General features: G+C 39.6%; 2 protein-coding genes and 1 long non-coding RNA gene across 6 annotated transcripts in view; 1 reads left to right on the top strand and 2 right to left on the bottom strand.

Annotated features, from left to right (window-relative positions):
- Positions 1 to 2,879, bottom strand: part of COLQ (collagen like tail subunit of asymmetric acetylcholinesterase) — a 45,938-nt gene extending 43,059 nt beyond the window's left edge. For all 3 annotated transcript variants that reach the window (XM_009930002.2, XM_069772387.1, XM_069772394.1), the window contains exon 1: positions 1,310 to 2,879. In XM_009930002.2, coding sequence (XP_009928304.2) covers positions 1,310 to 1,415 — 106 coding nt within the window. In that variant the 5' untranslated portion in view covers positions 1,416 to 2,879. The remainder of the gene's footprint in view (positions 1 to 1,309) is intronic.
- On the top strand, positions 667 to 7,860 carry LOC138682305 (uncharacterized). 2 transcript variants are annotated; one of them, XR_011322413.1, is made up of 4 exons: positions 667 to 1,379; positions 2,886 to 2,955; positions 4,097 to 4,232; positions 7,727 to 7,839. It is a non-coding gene; the product is annotated as an uncharacterized lncRNA (long non-coding RNA). The 2 variants fall into 2 exon arrangements; XR_011322412.1 differs by lacking the exon at positions 4,097 to 4,232 and having other exon boundaries at positions 719 to 1,379; positions 7,727 to 7,860.
- The window catches only part of HACL1 (2-hydroxyacyl-CoA lyase 1), a 33,670-nt gene continuing 16,209 nt past the window's right edge, over positions 5,645 to 23,105 (bottom strand). Inside the window, exons 9-17 of the mRNA XM_069772372.1 lie at positions 22,715 to 22,850; positions 21,460 to 21,565; positions 20,005 to 20,088; positions 19,605 to 19,706; positions 17,922 to 18,076; positions 16,352 to 16,510; positions 15,928 to 16,035; positions 15,144 to 15,330; positions 5,645 to 14,715 (exon numbers count right to left, since the gene is read on the bottom strand). Of these exons, the coding sequence (XP_069628473.1) occupies positions 14,683 to 14,715; positions 15,144 to 15,330; positions 15,928 to 16,035; positions 16,352 to 16,510; positions 17,922 to 18,076; positions 19,605 to 19,706; positions 20,005 to 20,088; positions 21,460 to 21,565; positions 22,715 to 22,850 (1,070 nt within the window). The 3' untranslated portion in view covers positions 5,645 to 14,682. The remainder of the gene's footprint in view (positions 14,716 to 15,143; positions 15,331 to 15,927; positions 16,036 to 16,351; positions 16,511 to 17,921; positions 18,077 to 19,604; positions 19,707 to 20,004; positions 20,089 to 21,459; positions 21,566 to 22,714; positions 22,851 to 23,105) is intronic.

Genomic DNA, 23,105 nt, shown 5'->3' with positions numbered 1-23,105 from the left:
CGTTATTAAATGCTATAGGGCTTTTCCCCAAAGGCTATCTGCATTACTCTTGTGGCCCTCAGAATCTTATTATTTGAATATCTTTAAATTAACGGATTGTTCAAACCATTGGGAGTAAAATAAAGTGTACTAGCTCTGCACATCTTGAAAGGTTTTGGAAAAACCCTTAGAAAAAATGATGCATACTATTGCTATTATTTAGTGCAGAAATCTATCATCTCATACAAGCCACCTTCTCGATCACCCTTCTCTCATAAACGCCTTGAATGTAAACCATCTGGCTCTGTGGTCACATCAGAGATGATAGAGAGATAGAAAGGCCGTGTGCCTTTAGATTCATGTCTAAAGTTGATTTTATGTAGTCTTAAAATGCGCACCCTTTTGGTCACTGTCTTCGTCTGAAAGACATCAGAGGATCTGTAGGTATAGCTGACCTTGACCTACAAATCTCAGTTGAACCATCTCAAACTTGACACTGAGGGAATCCAGGATGTTAGTTAGAAGGATCTCTATTGACAGACAGAAGGTGGGAGACAGCAATTTGCTGTAAGTTGGTGAAAGTTCCTCAGAGATGGAATCGGAGCTCTCACCAACTTTCCCCTTCCTTTGCACAGAATGCAGCTAAAGGAAAGTCTTGCTGATGAAACTGTAAAATCTATTAAGTGGGATTTCCAGTACCCTGGAAATCAGCCTCAGCTGAAAACTAATTTGTTTTGCCTTTGCCTAGCAGGGATTTTCCACGCAGTGGACCCTTGTTTGCTATGTAAGTCATCTGAGTATTTGTTAGTGTCATAGCCAGAGCCAGATGATGTTTATTCTGCTAACATCCAGTCGGTCTCCGGCAGCACTCATTGAGGTCAGGGCTTTATTTATAGAAGCAGATATACATTGAGATTCATTTTCTTTCCCTTGCCATAATCTACCTAAGCTCATCCAAAATAGAAAGAAGCATGCAGACATGCAAGTAATATACTAATTGGGCCAGATCCATGAATTAGCACAGCACCATAGAAGCCAATGGAAAAAAGCATTTTAGAGCAGCTGAGGATCTTGTCTGTTATTTCTCACAGGGAAGGGAAGGGAAGGGAGGGGTTTAAAACCTGAAATTATAAAGCAAAAAGCAAAACCAACCAAGCAACAAAATGTCCTGGCATGTGGCAGAACAGGTCTGCAATGCAAAATCCCTCCACCGAGATCTGCAATTTGAAGTATTTATTTTTTTCTCCTGTGTTCCCAATCACCGGAAAGTGCAAGAATCAGAGTGCAGAGCTCCAAGCAAGGAAAAGTAACAAGACTTAAAGCAATTTACCTGCTGAAAGTGAGAAGACATTGTCAACGTACGCAGTCTGAGATAAAGCAAAGCAGAAGAAAAGCTGCAGGTAAGATCCCCAGACAAGTGGGCTGAGGACCAACATGCTGGCTGCGCCCTGGCAGATTCCAGCTCAGAGGCGCAGGGCTGCTTTGGGGATCTCTGTCTCTCTCTACCCTCGCTCCCTCTCTGCCTTGCCTGATCTCTGCCTCTTCCCTCGCTGTGGGATGCGTGTGTGTGTCTGTGTGTGTACGTCTCTCTCTTCCCCCCCTCACCCCCCCCACCCCCGTGCCTTTAGGAAGAAAGAATGCCAACCATTTCCCATTAAATCTTCTCCTTACACTAGACACGGTTATATTTAACTCCTGCACTGGATCAGTTGCCCCTATTGTGGACATTAGCTGCTAAAACTGGGGCATGGGGGATTCTGGTTTTGCTAACAGAAGCAAAAAGGCACTTTGGATAATAATAATAATGATGAGCAGGAAAGGGTGAAATTACGAACCAGACTACAAACAGCATCCTTGGGTGCAGGCAACCAGACACCAATGTTGAGATGGATAAAATCCCTGATTGATCATCTTCTACTGGTCACTAATTGCCTTAATGAGACAGATGAGCAGTGACCTAACATCGGCTTATCGCTGGTAGTTACAAGCGTTGCATTCACTTACAGAGTGCATCTCAGGCTGAGGGATGCCACAAAGGCTTCACAAACCACAGAACAGATTATTATTTAGGATTGAAGTGAAAATGACAGTATCGCCAATAGTGCCAGACATCGTAGGACTGCAAAGAGTTTACTGACAGGGTGCAACAGGTGGAAGAAACAATATGTGTGCCATGACGGGGCAAGTGAAACGCTATCAGCTCCGGGGGTGGTGCCAGCCAACACACTACGCAGCACTGTGGGAAGAAAACAAACCTCTGGCTCTCTGAAAAGCAGCGCATGCCCTTACCTGTACAAAAGCTTGTTGCTTCTGTGCCTTATTGCAACTCGCAGGGCTTTGCAAGTAAATTTCTGTCCTCTGAATAACTAGCAGAGGGACTCTCCTTTCTGCCTGGAATCTGACAGTGGTTTCCATGAAAAGCAGAGGTACTCCTTCACTGTGAAAACCGTCATTACTCCCTCTCTTCGGGACAGAGATGGTTCTCTTTGTTCACTGTTTATTGTTCCTTGCAAGACAAACATGGAAATCTTTTGGATTAATTAGAGCATTGATTTTTTTTTTGCATTTGAGAAAATTACTCATTGACAGAGACAATGACAAGTCCCCCTGAGTGTTAACTCCTACTGAGTACACCACTAAAGGGCAAAGTGATGTATTTCCACAATGCTAGTTACACAGTTTTGGCTGTTACTTTCCAGACATTGCAAACATATTAACAAAATCTTTCTAAATGTAATGGCTTGATAGGGACAGTCACATCTGCCTTATACATTTCTATCCTTAAAGGACATGCTTAATATAAGCATAATGCTTTCTAAAATCTCTTTCCAGTACTGCAACACTTCGGATAACTGAATTTATTTTTTAATTTAATCTACTTCATTCCACTGTCTGTTACTTTTTAGTATTTGCCTATTTTTAGTGAAGATAGTAGTTCGGCCGCTTCCTTCTTTGACCAAGATGACCATGGATTAAGTAAGTGCCATTTGTTCTCTCGGCATGCTGCATCTCAGAGGGAAAGGCATAGCTCCTGCAAAGTTTATCATGACAAGCCCTAAGTATGTAAGGTAAATGTTCAGCTGCCCTATTGTAAAGGTAAGCAGTGGACAATCCCCATGCCAGAAGCCTGCATGGATGCTGGAAAAAATTGCTCAGAAGTTAAAATGCCAAGATTTTACCAAAAGATTCACCTCTGAAAATGTTTGACCAACTCAATAGTCAGTGAAAGCAACAACTGAGTAATTCCAAATCTTCCTGAAATCCTCCTGTAGTCTTTTAGCAATAGAAAATTTGGTAGAAATTTGTAGTAAAAAACATGTTCCATTTGATAAGGAAATTAATCCAATAATACTGCAAAGAACTAAGATCATGCAGTAGGACCCATATCTTTCCCCTCCTCCATCAACCCCTTAACAATTTTAGTTCTTGGTTCTTTGGCCTGGAACAGAAATGCATGTTTGGGTAAAAATGCAACATAACAAGGAATATACCTTTTCCTCGCAAGAGCAAGTGCTATATTGGAGGTGGCCAGAAGTGATACAGAAAGCCAGGGCTGCTTCAGCGTTAAAAAAAACACATATAGTTAGCTTTACACTCAATTCTTAGGTAGAGATTTTTTATCCACTTTTTTTAGTGGAGAAGCCCAATTAAAAATGGATGCTTTGTCAACATTCTCCTTTCTTTAGACATAGCATCTCCATCACTCTGAAGTCTGAGGCTGTTTGACCTGAACTGGCTCTCAGCCAACGTGAAAGGAAAGCTCTGTAGGCAAACACTCTGCAGTGGAAAATGCACCACCTTCCACAAATGTCTCAAAAGGAGATGTTTGGACTTATATTTGAAGAGACCGCTTCTCATGATGTAGCAGTAGTTCATCAGCTCGTTAAATTTTTAGTGGGACCACCATTAGGTCAACACAAAGGAGCGCTCTTGTTACAAGGCAGCAAGCCAGGGCATGTCAAGGTGCAAGCACTGGGTTTTGTTTCCGCCAATTTTAAGGTATTGGCCTTAACAGCTGAAACTGCTGGCAAGGTTGCTAATGCTTTCAGTGGGAAAAGAATGAAGTCCGTTGGAAATAAAATGGACAATAGCTGTGGGCTGTTTGCTTTTGACTTAGATGACAGTGCACAAGGCTGACACTCCATGCTAGATGACAAGGATGAACACCTGGTCACACAGCTTGTTTCTGACCTCCGAGGCATCGGTACATGTGATAGAGACAATCCTGAGGAGGGGGAGCGTCACGTAGCAGAGTGAGTCTTACGTGGTGCGAGCAACTTGGCAGACGTGTGGTTTCTAGGCCCCTGAGCTGTCTATCATCTGTGAACTTGCTCAGTCAAGCAGTGCATTCCTCCAGATATTCCCAGGGGCTCGTGAAGCCAATGGAAAGCTTTGGCTCCCTTCAGAGAGCTCTGCACCAGGTAGTTAAGGCCAACGCTCTGAGATTAGAAGTAAGTCCTTGTCTCTGTCATCCAAAGAGCAATCAGTAACAAAGGATTTTTTTCTTTTTTTCCGTATTCACTGCAGCTGCTGTTGCTGGTGTAGTGAAAACCCACATTAATATGACTTCACAGTGCAACTGCTGGAGAAGATCCCATAAATATTTGGGAATAAAAAAATTTAAAATTTTTGGAGAAATAAAAAAAAAAAAATCTTAACATTTTTATATGAAATTATGCAGTTTCTAGAAACTGAAGTAATTTATATGGCACAATTCCTACTCTTGTCTCACCTAGAACTGCTACTCTGATACCAGGAGTAGTGTTCATCAAATGGAAATACAATGGCTTCGGCAGAATTTCTATTTCAGACTATATTACCTTAAGAAAGAAACACAGCAAGGTTTTCACACTGAGTCTTGTAAGATACCCAAATGGCCTAAGTGAGAACAAGGGGTTTTGAGGACTTGACTTTTAAAAATTGTTCCACAGTGAGAACCCCAGAACACCAAAGGTCATCTGCAGTTTAGTGTTCAAAGATAAAGACCCCCACATTTTTATCACAGGGCATCAACTGCAGTTTAAAAAAAATCCTATTTTGAGTAGATGCCATAGCAACTAAAAATGTCAAAAGCCAACCAACATATAACGAAAAAAAAATCTACACAGTTTACCTGCTCAAGTAGCTGTTGCTTGACCTTTTCAACCCAGACCAACTATGTAAATAGAATTTATGATCCTTGTCTATGCAAGAATTAATGAATACTTTGTTAAAAAGAAGGCTTCTTCCCAGTCCTATCCATTTCTGGTTGGTAGGTACTTCATCAACAAGCCAAGGGAAAATGAATGTAGTTAAATTATCATCAATCTCAAGGTCCTGTATGAACACAGTTCTAGTTAGAAGGACAAAGATAACCACAGACTCACAGAATAGTCTGGGTTGGAAAGGGACCTTTAAAGGTCATCTAGTCCAACACCCCCCTGCAGTGAGTAGGAACATCTTCAACTAGATCAGGTCGCTCAGAGCCCCATCCAACCTGACCTTGAATGTTTCCAGGCATGGGGAATCCACCACCCCTCTGGGCAACCTGTTCCACTGTTTCACCACCCTCTGTCGTGGTTTAACCCCAAACAGCAACTAAGCCCCACGCAGCCGCTGGCTCACCTCCCTCATAGTGGGATGGTGGGCAGAATCAGAAGGGTAAAAGCAAGAAGGGCTCGTGGGCTGAGATCTGACAGTTTAATAGGTAAAGCAAAAGCCGTGCATGCAAGCAAAGCGAAACAAGGGATTCACTGGCAGGCAGGTGTTCAGCCATCTCCAGGAAAGCAGGGCTCCATCAGGTGTAATGGTTACTTGGGAAGACAAACACCATCACTCTGAACATTCCCCTCTTCCTTCTTCTTCCCCCAGCTTTATATGCTGAGCATGACACCATATGGTCTGGGATATCCCTTCGGTCAGTTGGGGTCAGCTGTCCCGGCTGTGTCCCCTCCCAACTTCTTGTGCCCCCCCCCAGCCTCCTCGCTGGTGGGGTGGGGTGAGGAGCAGAAAAGGCCTTGGCTCTGTGTGAGCCCTGCTCAGCAACAACGAAAACATCCCGGTGTTATCGACACTGTTTTCAGCACAAATCCAAAACATAGCCCATACTAGCTACTGTGAAGAAAATGAACTCTATCCCAGCCAAAACCAGCACACACTCATCGTAAAAAATTTCTTCCTTATATCTAGTCTGAATCTACCCTCTTTTACTTTAAAACCATTACCCCTTGTCCTATCGAGATATTCGATATATAATCGAAACTTTCTAGTTCAAAAGTCTGAAAGCTCTTCTGCAGAGTTGGGCAAAGGTAAAACAGCAACCCAGTGTTAATGCAATAATTCAATAACAGCTTATGTCTGCAAAGCAGTACAGAATTCTGTTCATTCAATTAGTGCGGGAGATGGAAAAGACTCTTATAATTATGTTTTCCTTGTTAAATAGTTATTTAGCAACAATTTTTTTTCACAATAAAAATACCCGTTCAAGTTTGCACGCCTGAATCGGTTACACCTAACATTTAGATTTCATACTTTGACGACGTAGCTAACGTTACTTTGGAAGATGGTATTATCTAAAGTACAAAGGCAGCTGCTCAAGTAAAAAAGATAGTAAGCACAGAAAAACAATGAATGGCTTCACCATTTCCTTGCTGGTGTATTAAATTTAATTCAGAAGCCCATACAGGAACAGACCCACTGTGTGATGAAGTAAATTCAACCACATGCTGAAGTTGTGGCTTACTCCACAGCTCCACCCATGCCAGTTACCCAGCTGGGTATCAGGTCACAGGGTAGGTGGCCAGTTAAAGGCAAGTCAGTGCTAGTAAATCTTCAGATTACCCACCGGATGGACAGGGCAGGACACTGATGGCAGGACACTGATGTCCTGCTGAAGGCGGGACATTGATGCCTAGCAACTTCCAAAAGCAAACCCTTTTTGCAAATTAGCCACTTAATGGATGTTGTACATTGCACAAGAAGCAGTGGCCTTCTGGCCGCCTCTTTTTCTCTATACTCTGTGTTCACAGAAATGCAAAACTGGCTAGGGAATCTGATTTATTTTTACACCTTTCAGAGGTTATTTGTTTCCAGAGCAGCCCAGCTCTCACCTCATTTTTAGGAAGTTCAGCTCGAAACTCTAACTTTGCACTTTTAGACCTATTTCAAAGGCTCAGTCCTTCACTTTTTTCTCCTGTGAGTAATCCCCACGCATACATTTCTTTTTCTATTTACGATAATGAAACAAACTAGAGAACAAAAGTGTTATGGACATAATTAAAGATATGGGATAATGACAAGTGACTTCTATCAAAGCAATGAGAAGAATCCCAATGTGACCTTGTAATGTTGGAAGGCACAACAAAGTAGAACAATTTTAAAACAATAATTCAGCCACTGACCTTTATAACATTACTCTTCTTCCCTGTTCCTGTTTCACCTGGCTTTTAGACCCTGCCTTTCAAACTGCAAATCATTTAACATTTGCTGTGGGATTGTATAAAATTTGCACAACAGCAGGGCTGCCATTCACAGCTGAGATATGTCCATACAGATAACATGGTAGACATGCAGAAAGCCTACGCTTCTCTACAACGCATGCACGTGCTGTAAAAATCTATATAGGCAAGAATCGCATGGACTTGCTGAATGTGTTGATCAAATGTGCAGAAAGTTTGATGGCTCCTCAAGATGTTCAGGTACTAGATGATTATTTGGTGCATACATAGTACGCCAAACATGTTCTCATTGTGCTGTATCTACTGCGCAGGAGCAGACCACCATGCAGAACACGTGATGCTTCTTGGATGAGATGCGCTCATCACACATGGTCCCAAGTCTGCACAGAATCAAGGGATACATCCAGGATTGCCAGGCTTCTAGAAATCCTGGACAAACATGCAAAATCCTAGGATTATTCATAGAAAAATGTTCCATAGGAAAAAGAAGATGCCCGTAGAAATCCATGTGTACAATGGCCTTGACAATGGGGAGTGGTGGCCAGCTGATATCTACAGTTACTAGTATGTAGGTAAACAGCCTTCAACACCCTGGGGTGGTGAATCACAAACAAGTTACAGCTATAACCCAGTCTGTTCTTGATATTTACATCTAGAGGAGATGGAAATAGTCTTCAGGATAATTCTTGCACCCTATTTTCATTTGGATTGTTTATTACTGTTATTTACTTCTATTAGTAAAGGTCTGCAGAACTTGCCGCCTGCACTAGTATCACTGCAGTGCTGCCGGAGGCACAGAACAGAAGAATCTCTGGCAGTAATTGGCTCTCATGACTCCTCATTTATGTGATTTATCATCTAGCTTGCCAAAAAGCCCAATCAATTAAACACCACAAAGCACAATCTTCTTTCTTCTCTGTTAACATTCTCGCAGGAAAAAAAATTATTATTGTTTTAATGTTCACACTAGTCTCAGGACTCTTCATTCCAGAGAGCTTCGCAGATGCCAACAATGCAGCATCCTGTTTGCAATTTTCATACTGCACTATAGCCCATTACACCATTACGATGGAAGCAAACATAGATCCAGCCACCAGTGCACGCACACCTAGTAGAATGCCCCCTCACATAGGCACCGCAGCCTTCTGTAGAGGATCCCTATCAGATGAGTGGCCAGAGCACCACTGACTCAGGAAAAGACTTAATCCTGAGTGTTAATCTCAGGCATGCAAGTGAAATCAATGAAGCTGCTCCTGAAATGAAGCATGTGTATAGATGCCTTGCCAAATCAGGGCCTGAAAAAGATTCAGATACCTTGTCTTTAAAATAGCACCATGCCTCATTTTCCCACAGCTGGTTTTCCTCTCCTCTCGTGGACTCTGGGCACTAAATATTTAGGGATCCTGTGCCTTGCAGAATGCAAAACCAGGAGCGGTAATACGGGTCAACACTCATGGGTTTATCCAAAGGCCTGACAAAAGAACCAACATTATAAAGCTGGGGATGGGTAAAGAAATAGGTCACAGTAGAAGAGTAGGAAGAACTAGCAGTATGTTCCCAAATTTGCTTGCCTTTTTTTTTTTCTGCCCTAGCAAATGGATGGCCACAAGTGCTGACCATGACACTCAATGAGACTTCTCTGGCACTATAGTTGCTGGGCAGCACACATCTGCAATTTAAAACTGCTGTGTTTTTGTAAGCTGATGGCAAATTTCATGCTGATTTCAAGGTGTGCTGGTCAGGCTATGGGTGGAGAGGCCTTGCCTTCTTACAGTGCTTCAAGTTTTGAAGCCCAGGCTGCACTCTTACTGTGGCAGCACACAAAATGGCTGGGCACTGCATGTTGCCCAGTCATTCCGGTATGCCAGGGTTGTCATCTTCCAAACACAGGGTAACAGCTGAGCCTAATCAAACCAGACAAATGCATTTTCCCAGCTCCCTTTGCAGAATCAGGGAGCTATTATTAAGGCTGCATTAGCCTTTCCGTTATAAAGTCCTACTTTTGAAGCTTCAATCATTTGTATTTAAGACACCCTTACCAAGTGACAATTTGGCACACAGGGATGAAAACTTTGAGAAAAACCAACTCTTACACTAAATTCAGTAATAAAGGTCTCACTGATTTCGACTACCTAGAATGAGGTCCAGCATTAGCTGTTTATCTATCGTAGCTTAAAATCCCTGGTAAGGCTGAAATACTAATTTTTCCTAACATAATTTTTACTTATTTTCTGAGCACTTGAATGATATCCCTGTTTTTGCAGAGCAAGCAGGTTTATGGGCTGGCTAATGAGGCTTTCATACCCAAATACCAGCAGCCGCATCTCCTTGCTGTAAGATGGATGCACTGCTTTGGCTGGAACTTCAGGTGTGCCTGCAAATCCACCAGTATTGATATCAGCACCTCCCAGCACCAAGGTCTATAAAATGCCATACGTGCACATTACCTTAAAGACAGTGCCAAGGAGACAGATGACAAGTTCTTCAAACACTTCAAAAAAGTGCCAGTTTTTGGGTTTTTTTTTTTTATACTTTTAGTGTGCTGATTTCATTAGAGAGGGACTTGTCTGTGGACACTGTGGAGCTCTAGCTTGGATGAGTGCCTGAGGGTATGTTGACACTGCAGTCACCACTGCAGCTGCAAGCTGATGCAGAGGTATGCAAACCTGCTGTAGCCACCGCAAGGAGAGCAGAAGGGCCTCTCTGCCCAACAATTTGGTTCTCAGGTAGGTTTGCAGGTTATGCTAAGTTTTGTGCTGCAACAGCTAGAGCTAGTCACTGCACAAAATTTCATGCCCAGGAATAGCGATTGCTTTCTGGAAGCAAGACCCACAAAAACTTCCATTGCTGTGTAGACTGGAGGTCTAAAAAGGTTTCTATGAGCCTTCCACTATCTTCCTCATGTGATAGCATTACCAACACTAAGTACTAGAGGAAATCTCCCATCAACTATGTGCAAAGGTGTTCTAAGCTGCCAACATTCATGTGTCTGTGGTCATTTACACAACACTAGATGGGTTGCTAATCCATTTCTTCAGCTCCAAAATACAGCAGTTTAAATCCCGTCTTCAAAAACATCCCTTCTCTGCATCTAGTTTAGAATTTGACCCAAGGTATTGCACAACTAATTGCTAGTTGCATTGCTCAGATATCCTGTAGCTGACAAAAAGTAAAATAATTCTGGGTTAAAGTATTCTATGCAACATTTTCAGTAGTGTGCTTCCTTATCTATCACCCCCTTGAAAAGATTGATGAAAACAAAAAATTTCTTAGAGTATTGATTCAAGCAAGCAAATTGTCATTCTATTTATTTCTCTTACTTATTTCTGCACTATTGTCAGGCAGCCTAGAGATTCCTGGAAAGAACAGACACTGAAATAATTCTCAATTATATTAGTGTGTGCCATAATTAGCTGGAAGGGTCTGCTTTACTGAGGGCCCCTTTAAACCTTGTCCATCTGGTTTCAATCAAATCATCAAGAGAACAGCAAATGTCTTCTTCAGAATAGCTGTTTCTTACTCATTACAATATTCAGTTATAAGTAAACCAATCGGCAGAAGTCACATTGCCTGTATGTCATAAAGATGATCAGCTCCAATACCTTGTCTGACCTCGGAACATCACTAAGTAAGGGAGTGCCAAGCACTCTTTTCCCTATTAAGCACAGCCATCAAGCTCTTTAAATAGCATAAAAAGAGCTGCAATGGGGATTTTGATTCCAACATATAAAGGAATGATGTAGTCAGGGCAGAAGTCACTCACATTTCTTAACAGGACTTTTACTGTAGCTTACAGCCAGTGTGTGTGCTAGTTTCTTCGGTAGAGTGGCAGGCCTGAAGATGCATTGCTGCTTGTTTTAAGTGTACTTGGGATTTCGCATGCATGCTTAAGAACAAATCTAGCCAGACCGAGTATACATCTGATGCCTCACCAAAATGGATATATGCTATACAGCCATAACAATTAAAGGCAAGCACACATGACATATACCCAAATGTTCACAGGGCAAACAGCCTACAGAATTCACTGCAGACTAAAGCTGAAACACAATTATTAAAGAGCTAGTAATTACTGCAAACTAAACCTGTTTCCAAGCTAAGCATACCAACAGGCTGCAGGATCACATATTCAACACCTTAAACTATCTTGTGAGGTGCTGAGACAGTAACAAACCTTACTTCTTATTCTTTATACCTGGCCATTTCATTGTGGCTGCTGCTGGTTTCACCTACGGTCCCATAGTTAAATTACCTGCTGGGTTTTGGACATCTCTGTAATACCTCCCCTGTACCACTTGTTGGTCCCAGGTTCCAACCCCTTTCATGCATGCTGGTGTCCCCTCTGAAGAGAAGTGCTGCTGGCCTGAACTGGGTTTCCCAACCACATGAACCAAGCAGGCCCCTGTAAGAAAGTTTTCACAGGAACTAGACTAATGAATGATGGAGGTCACCCATAACAGGTATAGCAAAATTTCAAATATTCTTTATTTACCTGAAAGCCATGATAAGAAAGATTTGGAACTCTGCCTTATTTAAACACTATCTTCTCCTGGTATGTCTCAGTAAATTACACTCAGCACCTCTTGCACAGTATCTTCCCTCAGCTGAGGCCCAGGCATTTTCTTCCTCTTGAGTTTGGCATCTTGAGTCTGTTCAATACTTTTAATTCCACGCTCTGGCCTTGAAGAAAAATTTCCACTTGGCTAAAGTCAAATGGGTCAGCATTCCCCAAACTTACATCATCTGTAATTTTTTGTTCCTTTTAATAAAATTGGGACATTTCAGAGATAACTTGTTCCTGTCTCATCTCCGAAACTTTGTCTTTCACACAGTTTTATCTGCCTAACACCTCACTTTGATGCAACTCCATGACGTAAAACATAGTATCAAGCAGGTAAGCTATATAAAAAAAGTGGTACAGATTTCACTCTCCTTGGTTTTATATGGAAATTGTGCTCTCTCTCTTCACAAAAAAACCCTAATTAATAACAGCCTAAGAATTTTTATTATATCATGGTATTAGTCTGTTTTAAAGCTATAAGAAATGCAGTGTTAATTCTTCTTTGAGCTTTTTAAAAGCTCAGTGAAATCCAAATACGTTATCAATATGTTATTGCCTCCCCACAGCTTCAAACTCTTTGCTTTCCATTTTCCAGGTGTCTTGACATATTAAAATGAATTATGCATGTTACTGTGACTATTCAACAACTTTTCTAAAAATCCAACATAGGCTGATTTCTGACAGCTGACACAAAATGCTGATATAATTCAAATACTCTCATTAAAGGAGAAACAGTATGAAAATAACTTTTTATTAATTTTCAAATATAAAACAAGAATATCTGCATTTGCTTATCCAGTGCAAATGATCTGCCCTATGGTCAGTCCCAGCATTAACTCTTACAGATATTTTACATCATCATAATGGATTATGTTTAATCACTGCAACATATAAAAATCAATTTTTAGGAGTCAAAAAGAAAGAGACAAAATCGGTGACCAGATCCAATGTTGTTCCACATCCCTTGCAGAGTAGCCCCGAGAACATAGCAACTCTGCCATCACAGCAGCCTTATGCTCATTCATGAGTTGCATCCATTCTACGGATTTTATCTTCTTGCACTTCTTAGGGCTCCTAAGGATATTACCTTTCTTGACTCAAGCATTCCCAGTGCCACATGGCTATGCCCACACACAGCAAGTAGTGGTACCTCTAGTCAGACTGTGGTACTCTTGCTCATGTCAGATACTAGCTTTCTGCACGAGTGTGCAGAGACATTCCTCTGCCTAACAGTAACCCATGGCCTTTGTCAGACCCAGGCTGAAGTGCAAGAACTAATAAGCCAAGCTTTCTGAAACAAACCTAACTGTAGGCCAGGATCCCCTGCCAGCCCAGTCCTCCTCCCTCTTGGGTCATCCAAGTGCCTGCCACAAGTAACCAACACTTAATGTCAATGGAATAATAGACAATAAAGCAATCAAAACCCAAATCAGAGCCAGAATTTTCCCTTTTACACATGTAACAACGAAGAACCTCCCAGTGCATTTAAGAACAGATGTAAATATAAAGTAACCTGCTTAGTAGTATACTGAATAGTAGTTGCTGTAGGTCATGATAGAAGCATAGAGAAAGAAGTAGTTCAATTTTAAAGTCTGAGCTCCAAGTCAGATTGTCAGATGCAACAACAGATGAAAACACAGTAGATATAACCTCAGGTAGGCCAATTATCCACTTTAAAGCATCTCTGCATCACAGTCAGTGCGAGTTGGGCACTAAGTTTCTATACAGTAAGTACATTATATGAAGAACCTTTGTTGCACAATTAGCCAGCCACAGCATGAATGCTGGTGGTTGGTTGCTTTGTGATGCCAGCCAAACTGAACATTAAGCTCCAGCCCAACACTTTGTTGTTGTTCTGGTGAGAGGTTTTTTTTGTTTTTCTTTTTTTTCTTTCATTGTTGTTGGGTTTTTTTTAAATGCTTCTGATTATAAAGATTTATGATCTATTGATCCTGGAAACCTCACTAATAAATCCAGTCCTGTTTTCAGCCTATAGGGATGACAGTGCCTTTGTAAAGAGCAAAGCTTCAAACAAAAACCTAAGGGGTTTTTTTTTCCCCCTACAAGCACCATAAGTCCCAGTTAACAAAAGCAAATGCAACAGACAGAAACTTCGCCCTTAAGTAAGTCTCACTTTTTAATACACTACTTCTACCTGCAGTAGAAGCTGAAAAAGCAACCTTTAAAATTACGAAGCAAGTATCAACCCAAGGGGCTTCAATGCATAATGAGGCCAATCAGCATTTTGTCACAACAAGATGCTTTGTTTTGGTCCTTACAGGACAAAGTCTCTAACAAGTAGCTTCCTACTGGTCAGTTAAAAATGAAGCTAGTATAACCGCAGACTGCCAAAGACTTCTATGTTTCAGTCAGAATAAACCCCTCAGCTTACTCCCTTTGTCCAGAACACCCAAGATTTTAATTCACAAATCTTGATGAGTATGACTCTGAGGAAAAGAAAAAGTATATAATTTTATCATCAGTGTTTCTGTACAATCTGCTAGAGGGCCTGGTATACATTCATGTGTGTCTCTTTCATGTTACAATTACTTAATTTCAGCATGTAATGATTCCTCTAATAGCAGTTCTAAAATCCCACTTTGTTCCAATACTTATGTAAAATAGAGTTGTACCAGTTCCACTTCTGGAAGGCAATTTAGTTTTGCTTAACACACTGCCTTGCACCACCATTATCTTCATCTTCTACTACAAGTTAGAACGGGTCAGCCATGGAAATTCCTGGAAGCAAACCCCCCCCCCAAGAATAAAAAACATATCAGAATGGACAAACATTAAGAGGAACAGGATACAAATATGTATTAACTACCAGATGGAATCCACAGGAAATAAAGACTGCTCAAAACGTTTTGTCTCATTTTGTCAAGAATGAAAAGGAACAACCATAAATTCTGGAAACAGTCATTAAAAGACACTATGCATTAATAATAGCTAATGGAGGAAAAAACCCCACCCAAAACAAACCAAAGAACAAGGAAAGCAGATGGAACAGTGTAAAAGCACCTATACTCTATCTTCCAAATCTAAAGACAATCTTTCTGCCTTGCAACTATCTCTGCTTTCTCTGCGGTTTAAGTGATACTTCTGGAGGATTTCAAAGGCTTGCCCACATGAAGCTTGCAGAAAAAGAAAGGGAAACATACACATACCTGTTTCTTTCTCTCAGACTGTGGATCAATCATTACATTTATAAGAGAAGGTGTTTGCTTGTCAGTCAGGCTTGCTTTCAGAGCATTCTGCAATTCTTCTGGAGTTTTAACAAAGTATCCTTTACCTCCAAAGGCAGACATAATTTCCTCATAGTGTGAATTTGGCAGGAGAGAAACAGGAGGTACACTGTAACAAAATGGCAACACTCCGATTAATGGCAGGGAAGAATTGCCAGACGGACCAATTTAATTACTTCAGCACTGATTTTAAAGTGTAAGATGAACATTGTGCTGGGCCGACGAATTCTTCCGGTCTGGAAGAACTGTTTCCTATACTGCTTAAGCTATGTTTATAGGGTAGCATACTCATTTTCATCTTCTGGAGATGTTCCTGAGCAAAGCTTTAGTCTAGCTCTCTTGGTACAGAGATCTCAGCTGCAGAAGCCCAGTGTAAACTCAGAACACAAGTCTCAGGTAATTGTGGAGATTATCATGATTTTGGAGGTTAGCCCACTATGAACTCTGTACTGTGTGGCCTGAACTGCTGCAGGAACCTGAGACAACTAATAGAGAGTCATCTCTCCTGCACTGCTGTGTAAACAATAGTGTGGAATTAGGTTGGTTGCTTGCTTTTGGTAACTGGTTGTTACTTATACGAACTTAGGTCAGGACTAAGTTCACTATGAAAAATTTCAATCTGGATCACAAAGCATTAAAAGTGAAGAGAATGACTGTTTTTGTCACTTCTTCCTTAATTAACAGGACATACTTTGAAGATGCTCACCATGTAGCAAGATCTTCAAACTTTGACATCTCCTTCCAGGTATCTGCATCCAAACCAGTGTAAATCCCATTGTTGTTTACTACAATAATCAGGATCGGCAAGTTGTATCTATAAAAAAAGATGCATTTGGAAGAATTCTGAAATACTTGCACCCTTCTCTAAGGTGTTAAAAGTGTTACTTTTCCCTAAAAGTAAAAAAAAATTAAAAAAAAAGAAAAAAGAGAATCACTTCCACCTGAAACATGATCTACTTATCACTGGTAACACATGTCACAACAGCATAAAAACAACCATGTATATTTTTTGGCTTGTTTTCATGTGCTTTTAGGAGTACCCCATCTAACAGTGGTGTCCTTGGCCTTCTAGTTAAATTGATCCCAGTAATATGTGAAGAGAGTCTTCTTGAGCAAAAAAAAAAAGTTACCTGCAAATAGTCTCCACCTCCATCCCAGAAAATCCAAAAGCACTATCTCCTTCTATGCAGATGACTCGCTTTTCAGGTGTTTGGTCTTTAGCTACCATTGCAGCTGCTATAGCAAAACCCAGTCCAACTCCCATTGTTCCAAAAGTACCTGCATCAAGCCTAAAGGGAAGAATACAGAATTACTAGCCCTTTATTTCTACTCAAACTTTTATGTTAATCCATGGTAACTTATCTTTACTTTTAAAAATTTGCCATATACTATTCAAATACTGTTTCATAAACAATTGGTATAAAGAGATACCAGATATAGAGATTATTACATTCAGTCAAACTTTTGATAAGACTGCAAATGTTTTAAGTGATATAAACACATTGGAACTGTAATTAAAATTAGGAACTCTTATACACTAGTTGTACTACAATAAAGAACTATTCCTGTATGCTTTTAGCTTGCATAGTAACAATATTTCAAAAACATTCAATTACTGTAGAGATAGGCAGACTACATGAAATCTTTCTATATATAAATTCTTTGAAAATATAACTAGAAGTCTGAAAGCCATCGGTTAAATACTGTTGTTCAAATTTTAGTCTTCTGTTCAACTTTTGAAATCAAATTGAAAGCTGTAATTAAGTTAGATCATTTCAGTCAGAAGCACATAATGGACACAAAAGTACATAAAGAGCTAGATTATTCTAGGGTTAACTTTTCTTATTTGCTTTCAGATATGCACAATGCAATCTGAAAAGAGAATCGTTAACATTACTGTGCCCTTGTTTTAAATAAGGGGGAAAAAATGCAAACTCTTCCCTCAACTTTAGTGGAAGTATGGGGTTTTTTTAGTTTGTTGGTTGGTTTTTGTTCACAAAGAAGTATTTAGGTTCATTTATGACTTCAGTGCTACTTTCACAGGAAGACACAAGCTTCACAGTCAGATCAGAAGTTTGTCCTCACCAGACAAAACTCACCTTTTCCCCCCATTCAAGAAACAGCACTTAATTCCTACTTACATTAAAACTAGACTACACATAATGATTGAAGTGACATACCAACACTTTCAAATTTGAATGCCTACATTTTAGGCATGCAGGTTTATGTGAAAGGGTGCCCAGTATATAATTCAATTTTCAAAATTAGTTGATTCTGCTTAAGTTGTCCCCATTTTTAAGTGTGTTTCAAAGAAAAACTATTTGTATGAATTCTTTTCAACATGAGAATCCCAATGACTGTTTTTATTTTGCCACAGACTCTGAGCACAAAAATAAAGATCTAGATCAAGGAATTCAACATGATGCTCCTCACTCACTTCCCACAAAAGAGTGAGAAGCTATCACCATTCTGTTGCAGAGCACACAGACAAGTTGCAGAGAATTATTAAAATCTATGACAGGACATCAATATATGAGTGGAAAACTTCCCTTAACCCCTCTCCCAACATACTAAACTTTTATTTTTTTATTTAGAACCTTTAAAAAGGATTACAAAAATTCTGGACCATCATACTTTGCAGCTAAATGAAAACATTTATACATAGCCTGTTGAGTCAGCACAACAAAGAAAATACCACACCTTTGACGGGGATAGTAATTTGGAAGCATAGTTCGTCCAATGTCCATGGTGTTTGCTCCCTCACTTACTAAGATGCAGTCCTTGGGTATCAGTTCTCTGATGTGATGGAAGACTGTGTAATAATTCATAGGCAGGGATTTCTGTAATGCTAATCCCTTAAAAATAAGAGATGTTAGTAACTCCTATGGATATAATTTATAATAAGGTACAGAACTGAGACATGTAAATAGTAATGATGGAAATAAAAATGTACTCTGCTAGGTAAGGCTCAAGTATTTGGTCTTTCATGCACTACATCAAGGTCACTCCTTCTGTACCTATCCTGGTGACACAACGTATCTGTCAGAGGCTCACTCAGCTCAGCAACCCTTGGATGGCCTATCATTAACAGGAAGCTATTAAAACTCAGTTTAACCTGAGAGGCACATTGTGCTGGTTTCAGCTGGGATAGAGTTAATTGTCTTCCTAGTAGCTGGTATGGTGCTATGTTTTTGAGTTAGGTATGAGAAGAATGTTGATAACACACTGATGTTTTCAGTTGTTGCTAAGTAGTGTTTAGACTAAAGTCAAGGATTTTTCAGCTTCTCATGCCCAGCCAGCAAGAAAGCTGGAGGGGCACAAGAAGTTGGCACAGGACACAGCCAGGGCACCTGACCCAAACTGGCCAAAGGGGTATTCCATACCGTGTGACGTCCCATCTAGTATAGGAACTGGGGGGAGTGGGGGCAGGGGATTGCCGCTCGGGGACTAACTGGGTGTCGATTGGCTGGTGGTGAGCAATTGCACTATGCATCATTTGTACATTCCAATCCTTTTATTATTGCTGTTGTCATTTTATTAGTGTTATCATTATTAGTTTCTTCTTTTCTGTTCTATTAAACCATTCTTATCTCAACCCACAAGTTTTACTACTTTTCCCAATTTTCTCCCCCATCCCACTGGGTGGAGGGGGTGGGGGGACTGAGTGAGCGGCTGCGTGGTGCTTAGTTGCTGGCTGGGGTTAAACCATGACACACATGAAATTTTTCTGCACATAGGTTTGACTATTGATAACCCTAAGTGAGCTGTCATCTGTGTGCTGGGAGGTAGTTCAAAAGAGTGATCTGCTAGAATGAATTTATTTTAGATCCCAATCTTGAAACATGCAGAATATGAGTTGCATAAAGTTAAGCATATGCCAAGCATCTGTGGTCTTTTGGCCTTAATAGGTACTTGCTTTTAACACAGATTACACTTTCACCAGCATTGTTAAAGAGCTAAACAGCACAATTACAGAATAAAACTAAGAATGCATATTCACATAAGCTAGCTTCCCCTTGGAGTATTTGGAGGTACCTGGAGTACCTCTCCATTGCTTAGAAGTCATTGCCCATAACACAGCAGCTCTGGCTGTGGTCTTCTACCACTGGCTTTAAGAACCCAATCCCAAAGTTCAATGACTTCCACTCAGTTTGAATTTATACAAAACCTAGAATACTTAACTTACAGTTATGTATTAAGACTTAACTTACCAGTTCATAAGCCTGACAGGAGTAAGCCTGTACCAGAATGGTATAAATTTTCAAAGTCTGGGTGACGTGACTCTCAGAAGTAATTGAGGAGCTTGGATATAGACCAGTGACAAAACTGACTATGCATCAATACCTGTTAAGGTGAGAAAGCTCCTCTTTAATATAATACTACCTTCGATCTTTCTTCATTGGTCATTATTTTCTCTCTCAGCCTCTTCCACCACTCTGTATTAGAAGGATATTTCAATGGTCTTTTGCTGAATTCTTCTAAGAGCTGGAACAACATTGAAATGTTGCAGAAATTTCTTTCAACATATCCAAAAACCATCACAAGCATCAAGAAAAATGTTATCAAGAAAGATCCCAGCACAACCACAGTAACACTAATCAGAATCTTTAACATTTAATTTGAGAATAGACTGGATACACAGTGTATGTTGCCTGAAAAATGGTTTTCCTTGAACAGTTTGTGGGCTTTTTTTTTTTTTTTCTCTTTTTTTAACTGGTAACTTACTTCATATATATCAGAGGAAACCAAGGTCAAAACAGGAGGACACCTGACATTACATTACCTGCTTAGTCACAGCGTTTATGTCACCTAATAAAATTGCAGCTGGCTTCACATTATTCCCCAGCTCTTCTGCACAAATATCAATCTATATTTCAAAAAGAAAGACCACCGTTAACTCAAGGATATTAAAGAGAATTTTTTTTCAGTTCAAGTGAGGAACATTGTCTAACAATGTCTTCATACCTTATTTTGGCTGTACAGATAACTTCCTCTGCCTTTCATTGAAATGACATCAGGAAATCCTTTATTCAAAGTAAAATTCTCTGGTACATACCCATTTTAATAAAAGTTCATATATATCCTTAAATTGACTGCTTGCTTCTTTCAAGCTCTTGCAGACAGTATAGAGCTTTATTAGAACATTAAGGAGAATAAGGTGGTGATTTTAGTGATAATTATACAAGAACTAAAAATCTAGGCTTAGGTATACCCTTAAGGTCTATACAAAGCAGTAATTTTCTTACTGAGAAAAGTTTGTGTATGCCACTTGGCAGTCAGAATTTGCCTAGTATGAACAAACTGAAAAGTAAATTGCAACCACTGAAGAAAATTCTCCACTTTCTTTAGCAGTGATGTATGACACCTCTAAGGTTACATGGAACACTGACTTATGACCAGGTCACACAGACTATGAACTGAATTAGTATTTTAATACTAACCCTTGACAGTGAAAAAAATTACTTTACATGAGATGAAAAAATATTTTTCTTTACATTCTTTAGAAAAAGGAAACATAAAAGATGTATTATTTCATAAGTCAAAAGGAATTCTAGCTTAAAAATGTATGTTATTCCTCTAGAAAAGATGCAAAGTTTGGAAGCCGAGATTATGTTCCAGATCAGTGAAGGCAGGCCAGTCAGCACACCGAATCAACTACTACTCTTTGATCACAGACTCTAAGCGAGGAGATTTTTTTTTTTTAAGGACATAAACAATTTAACGACTTGTCTTTCTAAGAGCTGGCAGATTGCCAAATACATTAATTAGTTAAATAGCCTTTCTTTTCTTTGACTGACTCTGGATCTAAAAGCGATACTATTTCAAAAAATCCAGCTGAGACAGCTGTCAAACAGTATGAAAGGTTTCACAATTTCAAGACAATTTGCTTTCAATCACAGAAATTCCAGTGCTCCAAAGATCACACAAGTATCATGAGTCTAATCCTGTATTAGTCAGCTACATAGAAGTGTCTGCCCTCCTCATTACAGCACCAAGTCCTTGATAGCTGGAACAATGCTGTAACCATTTTTAGAAAAAATAAGGAAGTAAAAAAAAAAATTTAAAGAAGTCAGAAGTATTTCTGTAGAACTACTGTAACTGTATGCACTGTACTGCACTGTCCATAGGGCAGTATTTGCCACATGAAGTACACTACCAAAATAATTTACAATAACTGCTCTAGGCAATGCTAGAACACAGAGGACTTCCCTCAAGTGACAATCATTTTCACGCTTACCTGAATAACCTTTACATCTTGTCGAAACCTTGGTGGAAGACCAAAATGCAAAATCCAATTCAACCTTGCACCAAGCAAGATGATTACATCAGCATGCTGTAATGCCCTAATAAAAGGAAATAAGAGAATCAGATAAAGAGAAATTATTATTAACTTCAATAGTGTTTTCAAAATTAGAAGTAATCTTAATCACCACAGCAAACCCCAGAATATACATATATTCCTTCTTTCCTCTAAGCTGCTTGCTTAGCCCCAAAACCCCGTGTCCTTTTACACAGCCAATCATCAAGCCATTCTTGAGTTTAGGAACTCAAGAAGAAAATTACTCTTTTCCTGATACACTGTGTTTGGGAAAGGAATCATTACACTAGGAGACTAACAAGATGCTATAATGATGCTGAGGTTAAAGCAAAAGACTCACTATTGTGGCACTGGCAACAGTGGGTGCCAAAATTAAGATTGTTGTGGACCTCTCAGTTTAGACTCCTGTTAATTTACCTTTCAGCTGGGTAGACAACATTTGGTATAATATTTTATTCTCCATTTTTCTTAACAGCATGCTTAACAGTGATAAAGCTAAGAAGTTCAACAATGGACAATATTTTAATCTCAAAGTATATAAATGCTCCACCTGCAAGCTGACTGTGCATATTCATACCTAGTAGGGCTCTTATAGTCCATTCACATTAATTTTGCCAAAAGGCTAAAAACCCTCTTATAAATTACTTTAAACATAGTCCTTCAGTGTAGTTTTAAATACATTATTTTTCTTTTTAGATGAAGTGTGATTTAGTGACGGTGTATTGCAAACACCATGCAGAGACAGCAGATAGCAAAACTTCAACTGCAATGTGTGCATCTTAAGCTTCTGTTTATGGTGTTAAAATAAAAAGCTAGTAGTTTGTCTAGTGCACCAAGTTAAATGTTTAACATAAACTGTTTGCCTGTTTCATTTTATATTATGAAATACATACTAACAACATTGATACATCTACTTGCCATAGGTTTCATAGTTACAGAGTATTAGCTCTCAGATAAAGTATCTTCCTGGCCAGCATTCTAGGCATTGTTAAAAGTGATCCACCTAAATCTGTTGTCTCTTTCCAAGCAAGATCTTCAGTACTCTAAAATGCAGTGCAAAATGTGGTTGAAAAGTTTTTATTGTACAAATTTTGCCTTCCCTGGCATGTGTAGACCATGACAATTCCTAGTTGTTTCTCAGATGTTAGGATTAGAAGCCTTGTTTTATATTTACGTTGATCTTGCTGCAGCTACACAATTTGGATGGTTATCAGGAACTACTCCTTTTGCCATTGGTGTAGGCAAAAAAGGCAGTCCACAAAGGTCCACCAACTTTCTGATGTTGTTTTCAGCATGTGAATAAGCAGCACCTGAATGAAATGAAAAAGACTGCTCAATACCACAGAAACCTACTGTATTCACTTCAACTTCAATAAAACTGATTACATTCGTGGCAGAAAGAATACTATTTCCCATTATGAAAGCTAACTGTTATTTTTCATTCTAGAGAACTCAAAACATAACATGGCAAACTACAGGTATTTGGGTTCAAATTTCCCATATTTTTGACAAAAGCTTTTTTTTTTTTTTTTTAAGGCTTAAGTTGAACTACTTAGCTATTTCTG

Source organism: Haliaeetus albicilla, chromosome 2 (genome assembly GCF_947461875.1).
Source record: "Haliaeetus albicilla chromosome 2, bHalAlb1.1, whole genome shotgun sequence".
Taxonomy (NCBI): domain Eukaryota; kingdom Metazoa; phylum Chordata; class Aves; order Accipitriformes; family Accipitridae; genus Haliaeetus; species Haliaeetus albicilla.
This window is presented reverse-complemented; position numbering and strand designations above follow the sequence as displayed.